Genomic DNA, 15,375 nt, shown 5'->3' with positions numbered 1-15,375 from the left:
GATTTGGGTGTGTGTTTGTTTCTCAGAAATGAACCATTTTGTTCTTTTCTGCTTGAAACAATCATTTTATGGCACATGTTCAAAATTTACAGTATATTACATTAAAAATAAATCATCTAAAATTGCTGTTCCTTTAGCTTCTAAACCAGTATTTAATCACCACAGCATTTCTATGTACAGAATTCAGGATTTATTGTTGAATACAATGTGAATAAACTCTAAAGCATCAAGAATTAAGTGCTATCGGTAACATCACCCACCCTCTTTTGTTTGACTATGCATGATAGGACCCTCTCATTAAAATCCCCTCACTGGTCCTTACTCTGGTGCTCTTTGTTTATGACGTTTTTGAAGAGTGTGAGAAGGGGTTTCTGGCTGCGCTCGTCCCAGGACTTCATGAAGCCTCCGTAGCGTTTGCTAGCAGGCGGGCCGCTCCAGCGGAAATGGCTCATTTTGTAGGAGCCGTCCTTCTTCTCCTGCTGATTTAAAGCGTTCTCCTCCTGTGGATAGTCGACCTCGTTGGTTGCCAGCTCGCGCCTCATCTCAGCCGGGAGAGTCTCAGCGGATTCCTCCTCCACGCCGTTCGTGTAGACCTTGATGGGCCGGCGCTTGCGACCCACCGGCTTCCCCCAGCGGAAATGCTCCATGGAGTAAGAGCGCTTGTGCTCGTGCCGAGGGCTGGGCTCTGGGTCCATTTGCTCAGGTGCGGGGACGACTGGGGACAGGGCTTCGAGGACCTCGTTTTGCTCCAGCTCGGGAGGCTGCAAATGGCTTTCTCCGGGGTAGACGGGGGTTTCATCTGTCAGATCAGACTTGCATAGTTGTATGCATTTCTTAGAAAGAGCAAAAGAAGTTTACATTTAAAAAATAAAAATCATAAATTTGACATTTTCCAAAGAAAAATGATGTTTTGAAACCTATTTTATTTTATTACAACATGCCCTTTTCAGCAAATCTAAAATACAAAAAGACCAATCAGAGAAGCTATTTAAATGCCACCTATTATGCTTTTATTTTTCTTTCTTTTTACCAATGTCAACATACCGTAGATATAATGATGCATTCACACCATGTCGTAATTACGATATAGCAATACATGATGTACTCAAAGCTGTTCACATCCTCGGACTGGGAATTATGCTTTCTATGGCAATACTATCAATGGCCAAATAAATCTCCAGAGGTTAGGTGGTACAAGTATAGGAGCTCTCCAAAAATTCCCAGTTTACAAGTTGTAATTACGAGTTCTATGAGGATGTGAACGTTTTTTACAAGTTGGAATCTCGTAAGGTGTGAATGTACATTAATACTATTTACAGCTGCTGGTTGACCAATCAGAGCAGACTAGCCTTTCGGTAAGGTGGGCTTTACAGAGACGGGAACTAAAACTGAGAGTTTAAATGTATTTAAATTTACATGGGCATTTTAATAATGACGGGGCCATTAAAAATAGGGTACACACTATCGCTGAAAATAATACACAGAACATAAGTGTTATTTGGTGTTCCCATTATTTGTAAAATGGTCAATATAAAGTAAATGTATAGTGCCTATCTAGTGTGTTTGGAGTATTTTGCTAGGTAAAAATCATTAGCCTGATCAATCAATAATATAGTTAACGTTTGAGTTGTGATCTGATTAAATTCCTAATCCTAAGTTTTAGCAATGGTAATATTTGCCACAATTTGAATTGGTGAACTGAACTGTGCAAGGAATATTGTAACTCACCAAGATGCTCTCCTCAGTGTTGAGGTCTCGGCATCGAGTGTTTTCCCAACACTGAGCTCTAACTTCACAGCCGCCCGCACACAGTACAGCCAGAGCCAAGAGCCAAGCAGGACACAACATCCTCACCATGTCTGATGATAGAACACAATATCAATAAGATGGCAGTACTCACAATAAAATACGAACGAAAGGATTATTTCATTGCACACCCAAATTAAAAGGCCATTATGAACACAATGGATGTCTGTGAGATCATGAATTATCAAAAGTGCAAAAACCAAACCAATCAAAAGTGAACCGAACCTCACTGCATGAATTTTTTACCAACCTGTTGTGCAGAAAGAAGTCCGCCGAACCAAAGTTCTTCTCTCTAGAGATTCTCTGATCTGTCTGGTTGCTTGTCTCTGATGTCTGAAATCCTCGTCTAGGCTAGTTGTCTTTTATAAGCTATCTGTGCGTCAATTCCTCAAGGACACCAAACTCTGTCACTTTTAATGGGTGGTGCAGGTTGGAAACCCCGGCGCATCATCCACGGTACAGATGAGTAATCCATCAAAGATTGTCAATCAGCAGTTAGAAGTCAGTTGTGAATGAATTCAGGATTAGGACGATACCTTCATTCTGATGTCTGGCTTATCAAATCATTACGGTCTTATCCTTAGGTTTAAGGGCATACGTGTCAGTTTACATGACTTTGGTGATTAAAGGTTAAAATGCACTTCAAATCAATTATACGGCATGTGTTTTTTGGTGTGTAAGGACACACAGGTGCTAATCTTGTGTTGAAATTAATTGGAAGGTGAGGGATTTGAAGGAGGAAGCCATCTGGGTGTCACCGTTTGCGTACAAGCAGAGGAAAGGCTCATAATTTCACCATTAACATGTTTTGATATGACTGAATGCCAGTAGCGGATTAGGTTGAGCAGACAAATGCAAAACATAAAATCATGGTATTATATATATTGCTGTATTTATGGCAAAAATTACAGTAAATATGCATGGGCCAAACTCTTCAGGGAGATAAAAAACAAATGTATACGCAGAAAATATTAAATAAAAATAATATGATTATAATGATACTATAAAAATGCATTACCATCCGAATTATTAATAATACACAGTTATAAAACAATGACTTTGAAAATAAGGCATGCTGAACATGTATTTTCAGTGGTATAGACAGGAACTATTCCAGGGAGAATAAAAATGTAAGTAATTTAAGCAAAAAATAATAATAATAATAATAAAATAAAATAATTAATCACATTTTTAAACAAATTACAGTTTATAATTTCAGTGTATATATTGTTATATTTAAATCTTGTATTTGTTATTTTTTGTTATATTTATTATATTAATAAATACAAGAAAATAAATTATCTTGGGTAAGATCTTAGAAATGAAACATTGGGAAAAAGAGGTTCCAGATTCTAAAAAGTGTGTGCAAGCTTTGCTCCTGTATTTTTAAATAAAATAAATCAAGTGTTAATTAAATGTGTTTTTGTTCCAGTTAAATGTTAATTATTGCTAATAACAAACATAAACATAATAAATAGTGTAAAAAAAAATTGTGTCATGCCAATGATAAAATCACAGTTGTAGACATTTTTAGAATAGATATTTAGATAGATATTTAAATATCCAGGTAAATCTAACAATATGTAAAATTGCCAAGCATATATTTTACAGGCTGTATATTCACCCACACCACACAGTGAATGTAATCCTATTAGAGAAGATTTAGAGGATAAGATGTCTGTCAGCCATTGTAACACTGTTCACAGCACAGCATTTCCTAACAGTGAGTGAGAGAAAGGGACATATACTTTCTTGCCACGTTCCTAATTACAAGGAGATTTGCCTGTCCGGCGAAAGGTAACTTTCCTTATCTCATTTGTTGACTTGATTATTTTTCATTTGCTGCCATTCTATTTTAGCCTTTGAAATTTCAGGATGCATTATGCTCATGAACAATGTGTGCATCTGTAAAGTTGCATCTGTTCTCAGTGACATTTAATGTTGAAGGACATGTTGTACATCTAATGATCTTTCAATGAACTTTGATGAAATGCTTGATGAATTAAGACTTGGTTGACAATATGAGTCAATAAATATGGAGATAGGCATTAGATAATCTAAATCAAAATCTGCACCACATGACTTAAATAAGGAATTTTGAAACAACAGAACATAAATTATGTTAATAATATAGTTAAACCAGTTCTTAAAGACTGTTGCGCTACACAACTGTACACACTAGGCCCAACACCATTATTGGACATGATGTAGAATCACTGACATTTCATTATTAAGTGAACGGACTATGCAGGGTGAAACTCGAAAAATTAGAATATCATGCAAAAGTTAATTTATTTCAGTAATTCAACTTAAAAGGAGGAACTAATGTATTATATAGACTCGTTACATGTAAAGTGAGATATTTCAAGCCTTTATTTGTTATAATTTTGATGATTATAGGTTACAGTTTATGGAACCCCCTAATTCAAAATTAGAATATTGTGAAAAGGTTTTCATAAGCTGAAAGCCATAAAATTATAAATTATTATTAGGCCTATACAAAATTAAAATACAATTAAAATTAAAATTAAAATACAATTAAAATTAAAATTTAATATTAAAATACAAAATTATAACTATTATTAATTACAATTAGTATTAATTGCGCCACAACTACAACCTAGCCCCTGAGCTCCGGGACACGCCCCTACTTGATGATGCACTGAGGCTGAGGCTGGCCCCTCCCCTGGGAATAGAGCACATTGCATCAGTTTGGCTCTCAATCACGAGTTACTTACTATTACTACAGTTTGCTAGCTAGCTAGCTATGCCTTTAACACGGAAATGCGTAGACTACTACCTGGATGCGATCATGTACAAAACAGATCGGTGTCTTTATTTAAATTTCCTAAAAAGGATCGCATTAATAAGAGGTGGATTAATTTTGTGAAGAGCCAACCTTGATGGAGAGCTGAGGAACACCGCCAACACCCGCCTCTGTTGTGATCATTTTACACGGGATAGTTTTATAAACTTCCGTCAGAGACAACTGTAATCCGCTGTTACTGGTAAATGGGGCCGTACCGACTATCTCCCGCCTCGGTCATCATCCTCCCGTCCTGAGAGCAGTATCACCTGACATCACCGTCGACAGAGCTTTCCCGCGAGTGGGCGTGGTCTCAGCGCAGCCAGCGGACACGTGTGCAGTACGTAGCCTATGCAGTGCGTATGGAATTATACAAACACAACCTACAAGTAACTTCCTTGTCTAATGTGACATTTATTTGAACATCTTCTGGTCAGGTTGTATGACACATTTTTTACTTTATGCCAAAAGTCATGACTGAGTAGGCTAATTGATTTCAGCACTCCTTGAACAGGCAGCGTAGGCTAGTTAAACGTTACAAATGTTTGACTTTTTGAAGTGCAATTTGATTCCATGCTTAATAAAGCTATGCCATTTTAACATATAATTGATCGACTGTTAGGTCTATAGGCTACATAGGATAAACAATATTTGAAAAGTATATAATTATCTAACATATGACTAATTAAAATTAACCACAACATAAAATGCTAAATTGGGGATATATCTATAGGTATTACGTCTCTCAGTTGCTGAATGTGGCGCAACAACGTTTCTACAATTCTACTTGTTACAATGATGCCAGCACGTAGACAACATGTGTTAATGTGTTTGCTGGGCTATTGCTTAAATTGAGGCGTCTTATGATCTGTCACGCCACACTAAAGAGCGTCAAAACGGCATTTATTGTTTGAATTTCGTGATAAAATGGGTATAATTTGAAAAATGACACTTTTTTATCTTACCAAAACACTGAGCTTATTGCGATTAATGGTGCTGCTGGTTAATGATGGTCAGTGGTGGAATGTAACGAAGTACAAATACTTCGTTACTTTACTTAAGTACATTTTTTACGTATCTTTACTTTACTTAAGTACAACAAATAGTGCCTACTTTTTACTTTTACTTCGTTACATTTCGCAGCAATTATTTTACTTTCTACTCCACTACATTTCTACAACTTCTGTTACATTTTCGTTACATTTTCTGATCAGTTTTTCCCCTGCCAAAACGTAATCTGACCATCCGTTCGTTGCACGTTTGTCTCACCAGTGACGTTCGGTTGCCATAGATACAGTATATCAACCCGGTCACACTAAATGCGTCTCATACGCAGTGTGTTTATCATGCAACTCATACGCGAAATTGTTTTTACGTGCATAGGAAACACACCGTGTGTGATATATGTTTGGTTTGGTTAGGATTATGGCAAGCCAAGAGGTTCAGAATTACACCATAAATGAATCGCGTTTACTGCCAAACATAGTTATTAACATATAGTAAGGATAAGCATGATATTGCCTAATTGCAAGCTTGTTTCAGAAATGGTGACATTTTTTTCCATCATTATTGAACATCATTATAGGAGTAGGCTATTAGGTTGAATGAGTTAGAATTAAATGTTTTATTAATCATTAGAAAATAGACATTAAAATAATAAATTGTTATGCAAGTACTTTTACTTTTAATACTTAAAGTACATTTAAAATAAAGTACTTTTTACTTTTTACTTAAGTATGGTTGTCATTGTGTTACTTCTACTTTTACTAAAGTAAATATTTATCTGGGTATTTGTACTTTTACTTAAGTACTGAGATTCAGTACTTCCTCCACCACTGATGATGGTTACGCTACAACACTGTATTCGGCTTGTAGCCTACACAAAGACTGTTACACCCCTTATTAGGCTAATCAAATGTCAAGGAGGAAAAATTAGCTTTATGACAAGGTAAAGTGAGGTCAACCTCAACTGGCCAGGGCAGCGTTTGGTATGCCATGAGAGTTGTGCAATAAACACGTACCATGGGAGGTATGGTGTATTGTGCTTTTTCGGTTCAGTTTGAATATCTTTACATCCCTATTTAATATCTCTATTTAATAAAAAAAAGCGCGGAATTAAGAAATGATTATATTAACATATTGCCTATTATATTGTACATTATGGTGCCACTGCTTATAGTACCACTCAAATGAAGTTTGTCATCAATAAAAGTTAACATAATATGCAGTGTACATTTATCCATCCACGTCCATATCCCGTCATTTAAATCCATTTACTGAACGTTTTTTTTTTATTATTATTATTTAATGTTTTTTTTATTATATAGGCCTACATCTCAGTCTTTTAAATCGGTCCATTCACTGCTAGAGAACAGTGAACAGAACATCCCCTCCCAGTCACTGAGTCATTTGAAAGCATATTCAAAGAAATGATATTGTCTATTCAAAAAAATTATGAATTGCATTTTTACATATTTTTTATGAGTGTCACAATTTACCCATTGATTCTATTATTTCTTTTTGCAGAATGCTGGGTGGGTATCTGTTTAGGATCTCAATTACTTCCCATCTTCTCCTGAGAGGTCTAGTGGCATCATTAAACCATGAGGAAATAAGCTTTACCAGTCTGAGAACCCTAACAGGTTTCCGGGTCTGATTTCACTCCCTAGTCCTTACTTCTCTGGAGAACTTCAGTCTTTTGCAGAATGTGGTTGTCTCTGCTGTATTCTTTGTTTCTCTGGGCAGCATGGGCCCAATTTCTTGTTGTCAAATCCAAAGATGCTGTTGAAGAATCTAAATCCACAGACCTTCCTAAAACAGACACTTCTCAGACTAACACACATCAAGTTAGCAGTGGCCTAATGCAGTGTGGTGAATACAGCAATGAAGTGATGCCAAATGGACAGTGTCGTTTAACAGCCACATTACCTCAGTTGGAGGAACAGCGGTGTCCCGACATGTTCCGCTGTACAGATGAGGTCTCCTACTGGCTGCGTGAGAATGAAGAACGCAAGCAGCAGATGCAGGACCTGAAAGAGACCATCTCAGAGCTTCAAGAGGAGCTGAGGAGTCACAGGCATCGTATCAAAGTGCTGGAATTGCAGGTAAGAGCTACAAGCTTTTAGCAAGGAAAGTGTGTTTCTATGAGTACCTTTCTCATTCCATCACATATTTCTCATGACATCCTATTTTGAAGGTCATTTCTGAGAAACAGTTCTCGATTCTTGGACGTCATGACACCCAAAGCAATATTGGCACATTTTGCTGTTTATTACATTTTGTAATGATTTTATAATCTACCGATACCGATGTCCAGCAATCGATTTAATTGTGTTTAATTTGTCGTTTACACACAGATCCGACATTTAAACGCATGTACTTTAATGGTCCAGTGGCAGACCATTATTTTTTTTCTCATTAAAACCCGATTATGTTTATCAGTGGTTGTATATCAAGCAGGAACACGTTTGTGTGCATTTTACTTTGTGATTTCACCGGAACGAATAGAGAGTCTCCGCGATGGATTAAAGCACGAAGACTGTGTATGGCCACAAGAGAACACTTGTATCCGCGCCACTGATCGCAGTCAACGAAAACTTTGATCACTTGATTTCAAAAACAACACATTTCAGGGCTAGATCGTCTCTTTAACAAACGAACGAAATTAATGCTCTACTAGTTAACTAGAGATTTATTTATTTGTATTAGTTACATCCATGCCGCGAGATGCAAAAAGTGGTGGGGACATGTCGCACCCGTCCAAGCCGCAAATTACGCCTATGCTTAGAATGCATTTTTCCATTTCACTGCTCACTTTTCCAATGTCTTTCTATGTATTCGCATTCTAGCTCTTCCGTGTTAGAACGGTGTGTAATGCGTGAGACTCAAGAGACGCGAGATGGAAGCGCATCGGTCAAACACGTCCATCTAGAATGCGAAAACATAGAAAGACAATGGAAAAGTGAGCAGTGAAATGGAAGACGTAATTTGCCGGGTGGGGTCCTATGTTGAGGGAACGACATCCTTTTCTCATGGCCATGAGTTTATGCATAAGCAAACCTGTGTCCATAGCAACCTGGGATTATTGCAAATTGAGATTCTTTTTCATTGTTTATTTGCTAAACAAAGTGTATCACACGTTACATATTAGCAGCTTCGCTACACCTCCGTATTGTGCAGAGACAAATGTTTTGGTAGTGCACTGTTTCTGTACTAATGCTGTCATGATTCTGCCATCATGTCTTAGATTTTTCCTGGTCTTGTGGCAGGATCGTGACAGACCCATGTTTTGTGTACAAGCGCATGGCCTGTGTGGCCATGTGCTTGTGTTGTCTCGTTACATAACCCCGCCCTCTTGTTATCCTCGTCTTGTCATTATTGTCTAGTCAGTGTCACCTGTCCTCGTCATTAGTGTTCCCTATTTATTCCCCTTGTGTTTGCTGTCCTGTGTCGGTTCATTGTGAAACCTACCGTGAGTTCAGTGTTTGACTTTATCATACTTTGTGTTTGTATCAAGCTGTGAGTAACTAGTTGAGAGTCTTGTCAAGAAGAGTTTGTTTCTATTGTCTTAGTTTCAAGTCTTAGTCTAGTGTGTTATACCCTGTCCTGTTTTGCCCCATCGTGGGTTTTTCTTTCTGTTTTGTCCTTTAATAAACCCCTTTGAGAATCAGTTGCTGTCTGCTAGTGGGTTCATCAGCCATCCACATAACAGAATGAACCGACCAACAAGAAACCCAGCAGACAGCAAGCCTATTTATCCTACTCTGCAGCCGTCAGACCCCGAACAATGGTGGCAGTCGGCCATCACCGACAGCCTGGAGGGCAAGCTTCCTTTCCCTCCTCAGGGAGAGTTGACCCTGAGGAAGTACGCCCAGGTCGTGGACAAGAGGAGGTTTTTCTTGCCGGAGATTCTGGTCAACCGCTACTTCATCGCGGGTCTTAACGTCCATCCTCCTCTAGCTGAACGTGAGAGACTGGTCAGCCGCCCGTTCCACAAGATGGTGGACAGTCTGTCACAGAGGGAGCTGCAGGGTGCTACAAGGTCTTCATCTTCCGCTACACTTCCTGTGATCCCTGAGGGTCGTCTGTTAGCTGTTGCTACACTTGGGGACCAACCCAGTCTTGCCGCGACTCCTGAGACACCTTCCACGTCCATCAGTCTTCATGGTAAGCGTGGAAGGCACCCGTCGTGGGAGTCAGCATCAGAGTGTTCCTGCCCGGAATCCTCCTCGCCTGCAGTGAGCTCACCTGTTCCGGTAACGGTTCCTGCTTCACCTCCCTCTCCGGTCACTAGTCTGGCTACCTACTCTGCCCCGCGACCCAGGAGGAAGAAGAGGAGGAGAGGACCTTCGGGTTCGCCGTCTCTACCCCCTCCTGAGCCCGTGATGGCTCTCCAACCCGCCGCTGAAGTCGGAAGCGCTGTTCCCTGCCCCGCGGCTGTAAGCGCGATTCCGGTGGTTGCAACAGGAGACACCGTTCTTCAACCTGCTGCAGAAAGCGCCTTTTCCCAGTCGGCGTTGGGGAGATCCATCCCAGAGACTTGTACTGAGAAGGTCGTCTCTGAGTCTTCTGCTGTGTCTGCAGAGGAGAGAGCAGCAGCAGATTCCGCTGCAAGGGCTGTGGTACAGTCCGTTTCGGCTCATCAGGAGATGCCAGTCATCATCGCTGCCAGAACCCTGTCCGAGTATTTATCCCGTCTGGTCAGAATTCTTGATTTCCCAGTCAGTCCTGTCTCATCCCCAGTCTCCGTTTCAAATGCTCCAGAGAGCGCCGATCCCAGTCCAGAAACAGTCTTCGCTGATCCCAAGTCTGCTACACAGAGCACAGATCTCAAGCCAGCTGCAGTCTTCGCTGATCCCAAGTCTGCTAAACAGAGCACAGATCCTAAGCCAGCTGACTTAGAGGCTGATCCCAGGCCAGCTGCCAAAGCTCCACAATCGACTGTTTCGCCCCGTGTCTTGTGTCCTGCACCTTTGCCTGCTTTGTCCCCCGTCAAAAGTCCCGTTACCTCATCCTCTGTGTCCTTGGAGTCCTCTATGTTGGAGTCTGCTGCTGCCAGTAAGACTGCATCCCCGTCTGTTTTCCCGGTCTCCCCTGGCTCCTCTAATTCCCGGTCTGTTTCCCCATTTGTCCCTGTCCCCACTGTTCCTGGACTTCCGTTTGTTTCCCCTGTCATGGCTCAACCCCGGACTGTTTTTCCCTTGTCCCACACCACTCCTCCCAAGCCCGCTCGGTCCTCTCGTCCTAAGCCCACTCCCCGTGGTCCCAGGACCCCTGTCCCGCCCACCCACCCTGGACTGTCGCGCAAAGACATTGTGTTTCCTCCCCCTCCTCTGCCCTGTATGATGTTTTTGATGTTTCATCCCAATCCTGTCATTGTTTATTCTTGTATGCCCTTATTATTATTTGTTATGTATTGTTGGTTCTTGTCTTTGTCCCAGTTGGTCTTGTCTCATGTTTGATGTCTCCTTGAGGAGCGTCTGGAAGCCGCTCCTTAAGGTGGGGGTTCTGTCATGATTCTGCCATCATGTCTTAGATTTTTCCTGGTCTTGTGGCAGGATCGTGACAGACCCATGTTTTGTGTACAAGCGCATGGCCTGTGTGGCCATGTGCTTGTGTTGTCTCGTTACATAACCCCGCCCTCTTGTTATCCTCGTCTTGTCATTATTGTCTAGTCAGTGTCACCTGTCCTCGTCATTAGTGTTCCCTATTTATTCCCCTTGTGTTTGCTGTCCTGTGTCGGTTCATTGTGAAACCTACCGTGAGTTCAGTGTTTGACTTTATCATACTTTGTGTTTGTATCAAGCTGTGAGTAACTAGTTGAGAGTCTTGTCAAGAAGAGTTTGTTTCTATTGTCTTAGTTTCAAGTCTTAGTCTAGTGTGTTATACCCTGTCCTGTTTTGCCCCATCGTGGGTTTTTCTTTCTGTTTTGTCCTTTAATAAACCCCTTTGAGAATCAGTTGCTGTCTGCTAGTGGGTTCATCAGCCATCCACATAACAAATGCCTTCTTAACCCTGATCAATTACAGGATTAGTGCTGGAACCTGTCCAATAGACACACGATCTGTAGTGAGCACATTGCCAACAATGCTTTTCATTCTTGTACAACTTTTCATTCTTGAAATATGTGCAAGAAGTTAATTGTTGCCTATATAAATTTATGTTTCTTATTATTTTTAGCAACACCAAACAATGTAGTTTCTTGTTGGTATAAATTGAATTAAAACAGCTATACATTGCATTGCAATAACAGAAGTTTGTACGGCCTTGAAGAGAAAATGGCCTATTTCCTTTCATCATTCCCAGGTTGACCATTTTAAAATACATTTCAAATAAAGAGGCGATTTTGGGTAATTTGGGTCTTTTACTCAACGAAATGCTTGCGCTATTACTCTTGCAAGCTAAATTATTACATTTCACTTTTTACAATTTCAATTAGACCATCAAAGAACATTTGGATGTTTCTCATGTCATTGACTCAAAAAGGGTGTTTTCCCATTTACTTTGTACTGAGCTAACTAGTCAATCAAACCATTCAGAGATTTGCTTTCTTCACAAAAGGCACTAAATTAACTCTTTCCCCGCCAGTCATATTGGGAGTCAGTGGCATCATTTTGATCATTTTCACACAACTTTCAAATCGCTAAATAAACAATATCACCAGATTAATCTTGCACTGTATCTGTGTTAGTTTTCCCATTTGAACTTTGTGCTTTGAATTGCTGAATGCTATTTCTCTGTGCCGGCAGAGCGAGGAGAAGTATGGAATAAACTCGTCTTTAGAGCACCGCTTTCACACGCTGCAGCAGATCTATGAAGAGGCCAATGCTCTGCTGCACATCCACGGATCACTCATCTATGACATGCAAAGACAGATTCGCAATCTCACTATGATAGTAGAGCGCGTGAGGCGCAATCCTGGTTGTATGATCAATATCATCCGCACAAGCCCGCTTCTCAGCGCCCAAGATACCCTTCACCCAGGTCAGCAATATAGGTACTGAAGAGCTTACAGGGAAGTAACTTTTGGGGAAAGTCATTGAAAGTTAAAAACTATGCTATATTTTAAGTCACTGGCATCTCAGAACTCAGTGCTGAAATATTTGGACATTTGTAACGATAGCTTGATTTGATTTAGTATTTGTTTCCTCAGAGGTTCAGCATGTAAGAAACTGTCCAATTGACTGTGCATCACTGTACTACAATGGAGTCCACCGGTCTGGGATTTTTACTGTTGTCCCCTCATTGGGATCAACTCCAGTCGACGTTTATTGTGATATGGAGACTCAAGGTTTGCATTTTTCGAATAAATTATGAGCATTTAGAGACTGTTATTTGAGATTAAAGAATCATTCTTTGGACCAGGAGGTGGATGGACCATGTTTCAACGTCGGCAGGATGGAAAGGTCAATTTTAACCGCAAATGGACAGAATACAGGGATGGCTTCGGAGATCTGCACGCAGAATTCTGGCTGGGAAATGACCACATCCATGACATCTCCAGCCAGGGAGAATATTCCCTTCGCATTGAACTCGAGGACTGGAATGGCAAGCACAAACACGCACTGTACCAGAACTTCTGGTAAACATTTGGAAAGATGGTCTGAATATTTCAACTAAGAACACTTACTTTTTGATTTCAGTTGATAAAATATTTGAAATATACTGTATTAAATAGTATTAATAGATTTAAGTGAGAAACAAATTACAATTAATAATAATAATATGGAAGCTTAAAAAATTGCAATTGCAAGTTTATATCTAACAATTCAGACTTTATAATCAGAAATTCCAAGTTTTTTCTCAGAACTGTGGTAATTGCGATTTATTGTCTTAAAATTTTCGCTGTTGTAAGTTTATATCTCACAATTCTGACTTGCTTCCCTATCAATTCCAGGTTAATATCTCATAATTTATAATATTATATATATATTTGTGTATATTACTTTATTTCTTGCTATTCAGAGTTTGTATCTTGCAATTCTGACCTTTTTTTTTTTTTTGATTTATGAGATATAATCTCGCAATTTAAGTTACTGTTTTATTTTCAATTATGTGGCGGAAACAAGCTTCCATATTATAATAATATTAATTATATGTAATAAAATATTTGAAATAATTTTAAAACACAATAGTAATATTACATCATATTAAATATTTAAAAGATCAGCTATTAAAAAATTAAGTGTTATTTATAAAAAATAAAATATAGATTTGTGCAGGTCTTGCACTTTTTTCTTAAGTGTTCTTACAAGAAAATAAGGTCTGACAATAAGATGCATTTCTGTAAACAACTCTAAAATAGCTTGCTTTCTTTGGCAGGATTGAGAACGAGGACAACCACTATCGTCTCCACGTGTCAGGATTCAGTGGTACAGTCGAGGACTCGTTCGCTTGGTACCATGACAAGCAAAGCTTCAGCACTCCAGACACAGGTGACATCTGTGCCGAGATATCTCACGGAGGCTGGTGGTACCACCAGTGCTTCTTTGCCAACCTCAATGGAGTGTATTATAAGGTTGTATTTAAATGAAGGAAAAAAGGAAATCATTCCAAGATATGAAATATGAGCCCAACCATCTTAACTGTGTCCTGTGTTTGTCTTGACCACCAGGGGGGGCGTTACTCTGCCAAAGGGAAGAATCTTCTGGGGCCTGATGGGATTGTGTGGTACTCATGGAAGGACTCAGATTACTACTCCTTGAAGAAGGTGAGCATGATGATCCGCCCACGGATATTCAAGCCCCGCCTCTCTCCATAACACCGCTTTAGGCCTGCATTAAACAACACTGTTGTGACATCATTGGTTCTCTGTTTGTAAACTGTGGTTAAATGGAAAATCCCAACTTTATCATTTCTGATAATCTTAAAACAATATGTATTTGATTATCATCAATAATTTTTTAACTTGCACAAAAAATGTAATGGATAATCATTCATTTGAAATAATTCAGAGATTAATATACAATTGGTACACTTTTCACATTTTAATGGGTGTTACTGTACATTTACTTTGTTGCATAGAAATATTCGGAGGAAATCGTTTTTAAGACACTAGGGCCCAGTTGAAACAAACCCCTTAATTCATCTCATTTTTTGCAATGTAAAAAAATTCAATCGTCATAATAAAAGAAGAAAAAAAACTTAGTAATAAAAAAAGATGAAAAACATTATGTTTAATAATCACAAGGGTACTGTCGATTACGATTACTGTCGAGGTTTTGTCGCAACCAGCCCCAGAGGTTTAAGAGAACATTTGAGAAAGCTCTATTAATAGATATCATATCACACATGGCACATGTAAATATGTTTGCTGTTTAAGCCTCAATAACTCTGTGTAATGTAGAGGTAACAGGTGTTCAAATAATCCCAAAATGTACATCCTTTTCATGCCTAAATGTATATTTCACAACATTGTTTACATTTTATAACTTCTTTGAGAATGTATAAAAAATGTCTTAGTTTTTGACAAATATATTGCTTTATTAGTATATACAGCTGACTTTCTGTGTTCTTCAGACTTTGCCATGAGATAAACATATCTGCACCATCCATAAAGACTCTTTCTGCCTATCACACACTAACAGGAAGGGTGGAACAGATCAGCCTATGAACATGGCAAGAGGGTTTGAGGGGCATCGCATACTTTGACAAATGTTTGCATAGTATTTTGTTTCCTAAAGTCTCAGAAGAGAGACAAAACTAAGAGACACCTTATGGTCAAAAATGAAAATAATGTCAAAATTTATGCCATCCCTTGTTTA

The 15,375-nt window shown here is 39.2% G+C and overlaps 3 protein-coding genes across 5 annotated transcripts; 2 read left to right on the top strand and 1 right to left on the bottom strand.

Moving 5' to 3' along the window:
- Window positions 1–173: 173 nt before the first annotated feature.
- pomca (proopiomelanocortin a) lies at window positions 174–2,846 on the bottom strand. Of its 2 annotated transcripts, none has more exons than XM_089120453.1 (3): window positions 2,057–2,846; window positions 1,729–1,859; window positions 174–812 (listed from the first exon to the last, which is right to left on the bottom strand). In XM_089120453.1, exons 2-3 carry the CDS (start codon window positions 1,855–1,857, stop codon window positions 309–311), a joined length of 633 nt encoding a protein of 210 aa, XP_088976579.1. In that variant the 5' UTR covers window positions 1,858–1,859; window positions 2,057–2,846; the 3' UTR covers window positions 174–308. The 2 variants fall into 2 exon arrangements, with proteins under 2 accessions (XP_088976579.1, XP_039532486.2); XM_039676552.2 differs by having other exon boundaries at window positions 174–833; window positions 2,057–2,837.
- Window positions 2,847–4,798: 1,952 nt separating this feature from the next.
- LOC120482436 (angiopoietin-4) lies at window positions 4,799–15,157 on the top strand. 2 transcript variants are annotated; one of them, XM_039676894.2, is made up of 7 exons: window positions 4,799–5,049; window positions 7,139–7,716; window positions 12,361–12,595; window positions 12,765–12,902; window positions 12,977–13,193; window positions 13,934–14,129; window positions 14,226–15,157. In XM_039676894.2, exons 2-7 carry the CDS (start codon window positions 7,318–7,320, stop codon window positions 14,370–14,372), a joined length of 1,332 nt encoding a protein of 443 aa, XP_039532828.2. In that variant the 5' UTR covers window positions 4,799–5,049; window positions 7,139–7,317; the 3' UTR covers window positions 14,373–15,157. The 2 variants fall into 2 exon arrangements, with proteins under 2 accessions (XP_039532828.2, XP_039532740.2); XM_039676806.2 differs by lacking the exon at window positions 4,799–5,049 and having other exon boundaries at window positions 7,117–7,716.
- On the top strand, window positions 9,170–11,447 carry LOC148973580 (uncharacterized). Its single transcript, XM_089120451.1, has one exon. The coding sequence runs from the start codon at window positions 9,325–9,327 to the stop codon at window positions 11,071–11,073; it is 1,749 nt and encodes a 582-aa protein (XP_088976577.1). The 5' UTR covers window positions 9,170–9,324; the 3' UTR covers window positions 11,074–11,447.
- Window positions 15,158–15,375: the final 218 nt, after the last annotated feature.

Source organism: Pimephales promelas, chromosome 15 (genome assembly GCF_988280905.1).
Source record: "Pimephales promelas chromosome 15, fPimPro1.hap1.1, whole genome shotgun sequence".
Lineage (NCBI taxonomy): Eukaryota > Metazoa > Chordata > Actinopteri > Cypriniformes > Leuciscidae > Pimephales > Pimephales promelas.
The sequence above is the reverse complement of the archived record's forward strand: the minus strand, read 5'-3'. Positions and strand labels throughout refer to the sequence as shown.

What these genes read in the sequence shown, in the direction of transcription:
- LOC120482436 (XM_039676894.2), top strand. Translation starts at nt 7,318, where the DNA reads ATGTGGTTGTCTCTGCTGTATTCTTTGTTTCTCTGGGCAGCATGGGCC. An exon ending in GCACTGTACCAGAACTTCTG is followed by an intron (nt 13,194 to 13,933) that starts GTAAACATTTGG and finishes TTTCTTTGGCAG; the next exon opens with GATTGAGAACGAGGACAACC. An exon ending in TCAATGGAGTGTATTATAAG is followed by an intron (nt 14,130 to 14,225) that starts GTTGTATTTAAA and finishes CTTGACCACCAG; the next exon opens with GGGGGGCGTTACTCTGCCAA.
- LOC148973580 (XM_089120451.1), top strand. Translation starts at nt 9,325, where the DNA reads ATGAACCGACCAACAAGAAACCCAGCAGACAGCAAGCCTATTTATCCT.
- pomca (XM_039676552.2), bottom strand. Translation starts at nt 1,857, where the DNA reads ATGGTGAGGATGTTGTGTCCTGCTTGGCTCTTGGCTCTGGCTGTACTG. An exon ending in ACACTGAGGAGAGCATCTTG is followed by an intron (nt 834 to 1,728) that starts GTGAGTTACAAT and finishes GCTCTTTCTAAG; the next exon opens with AAATGCATACAACTATGCAA.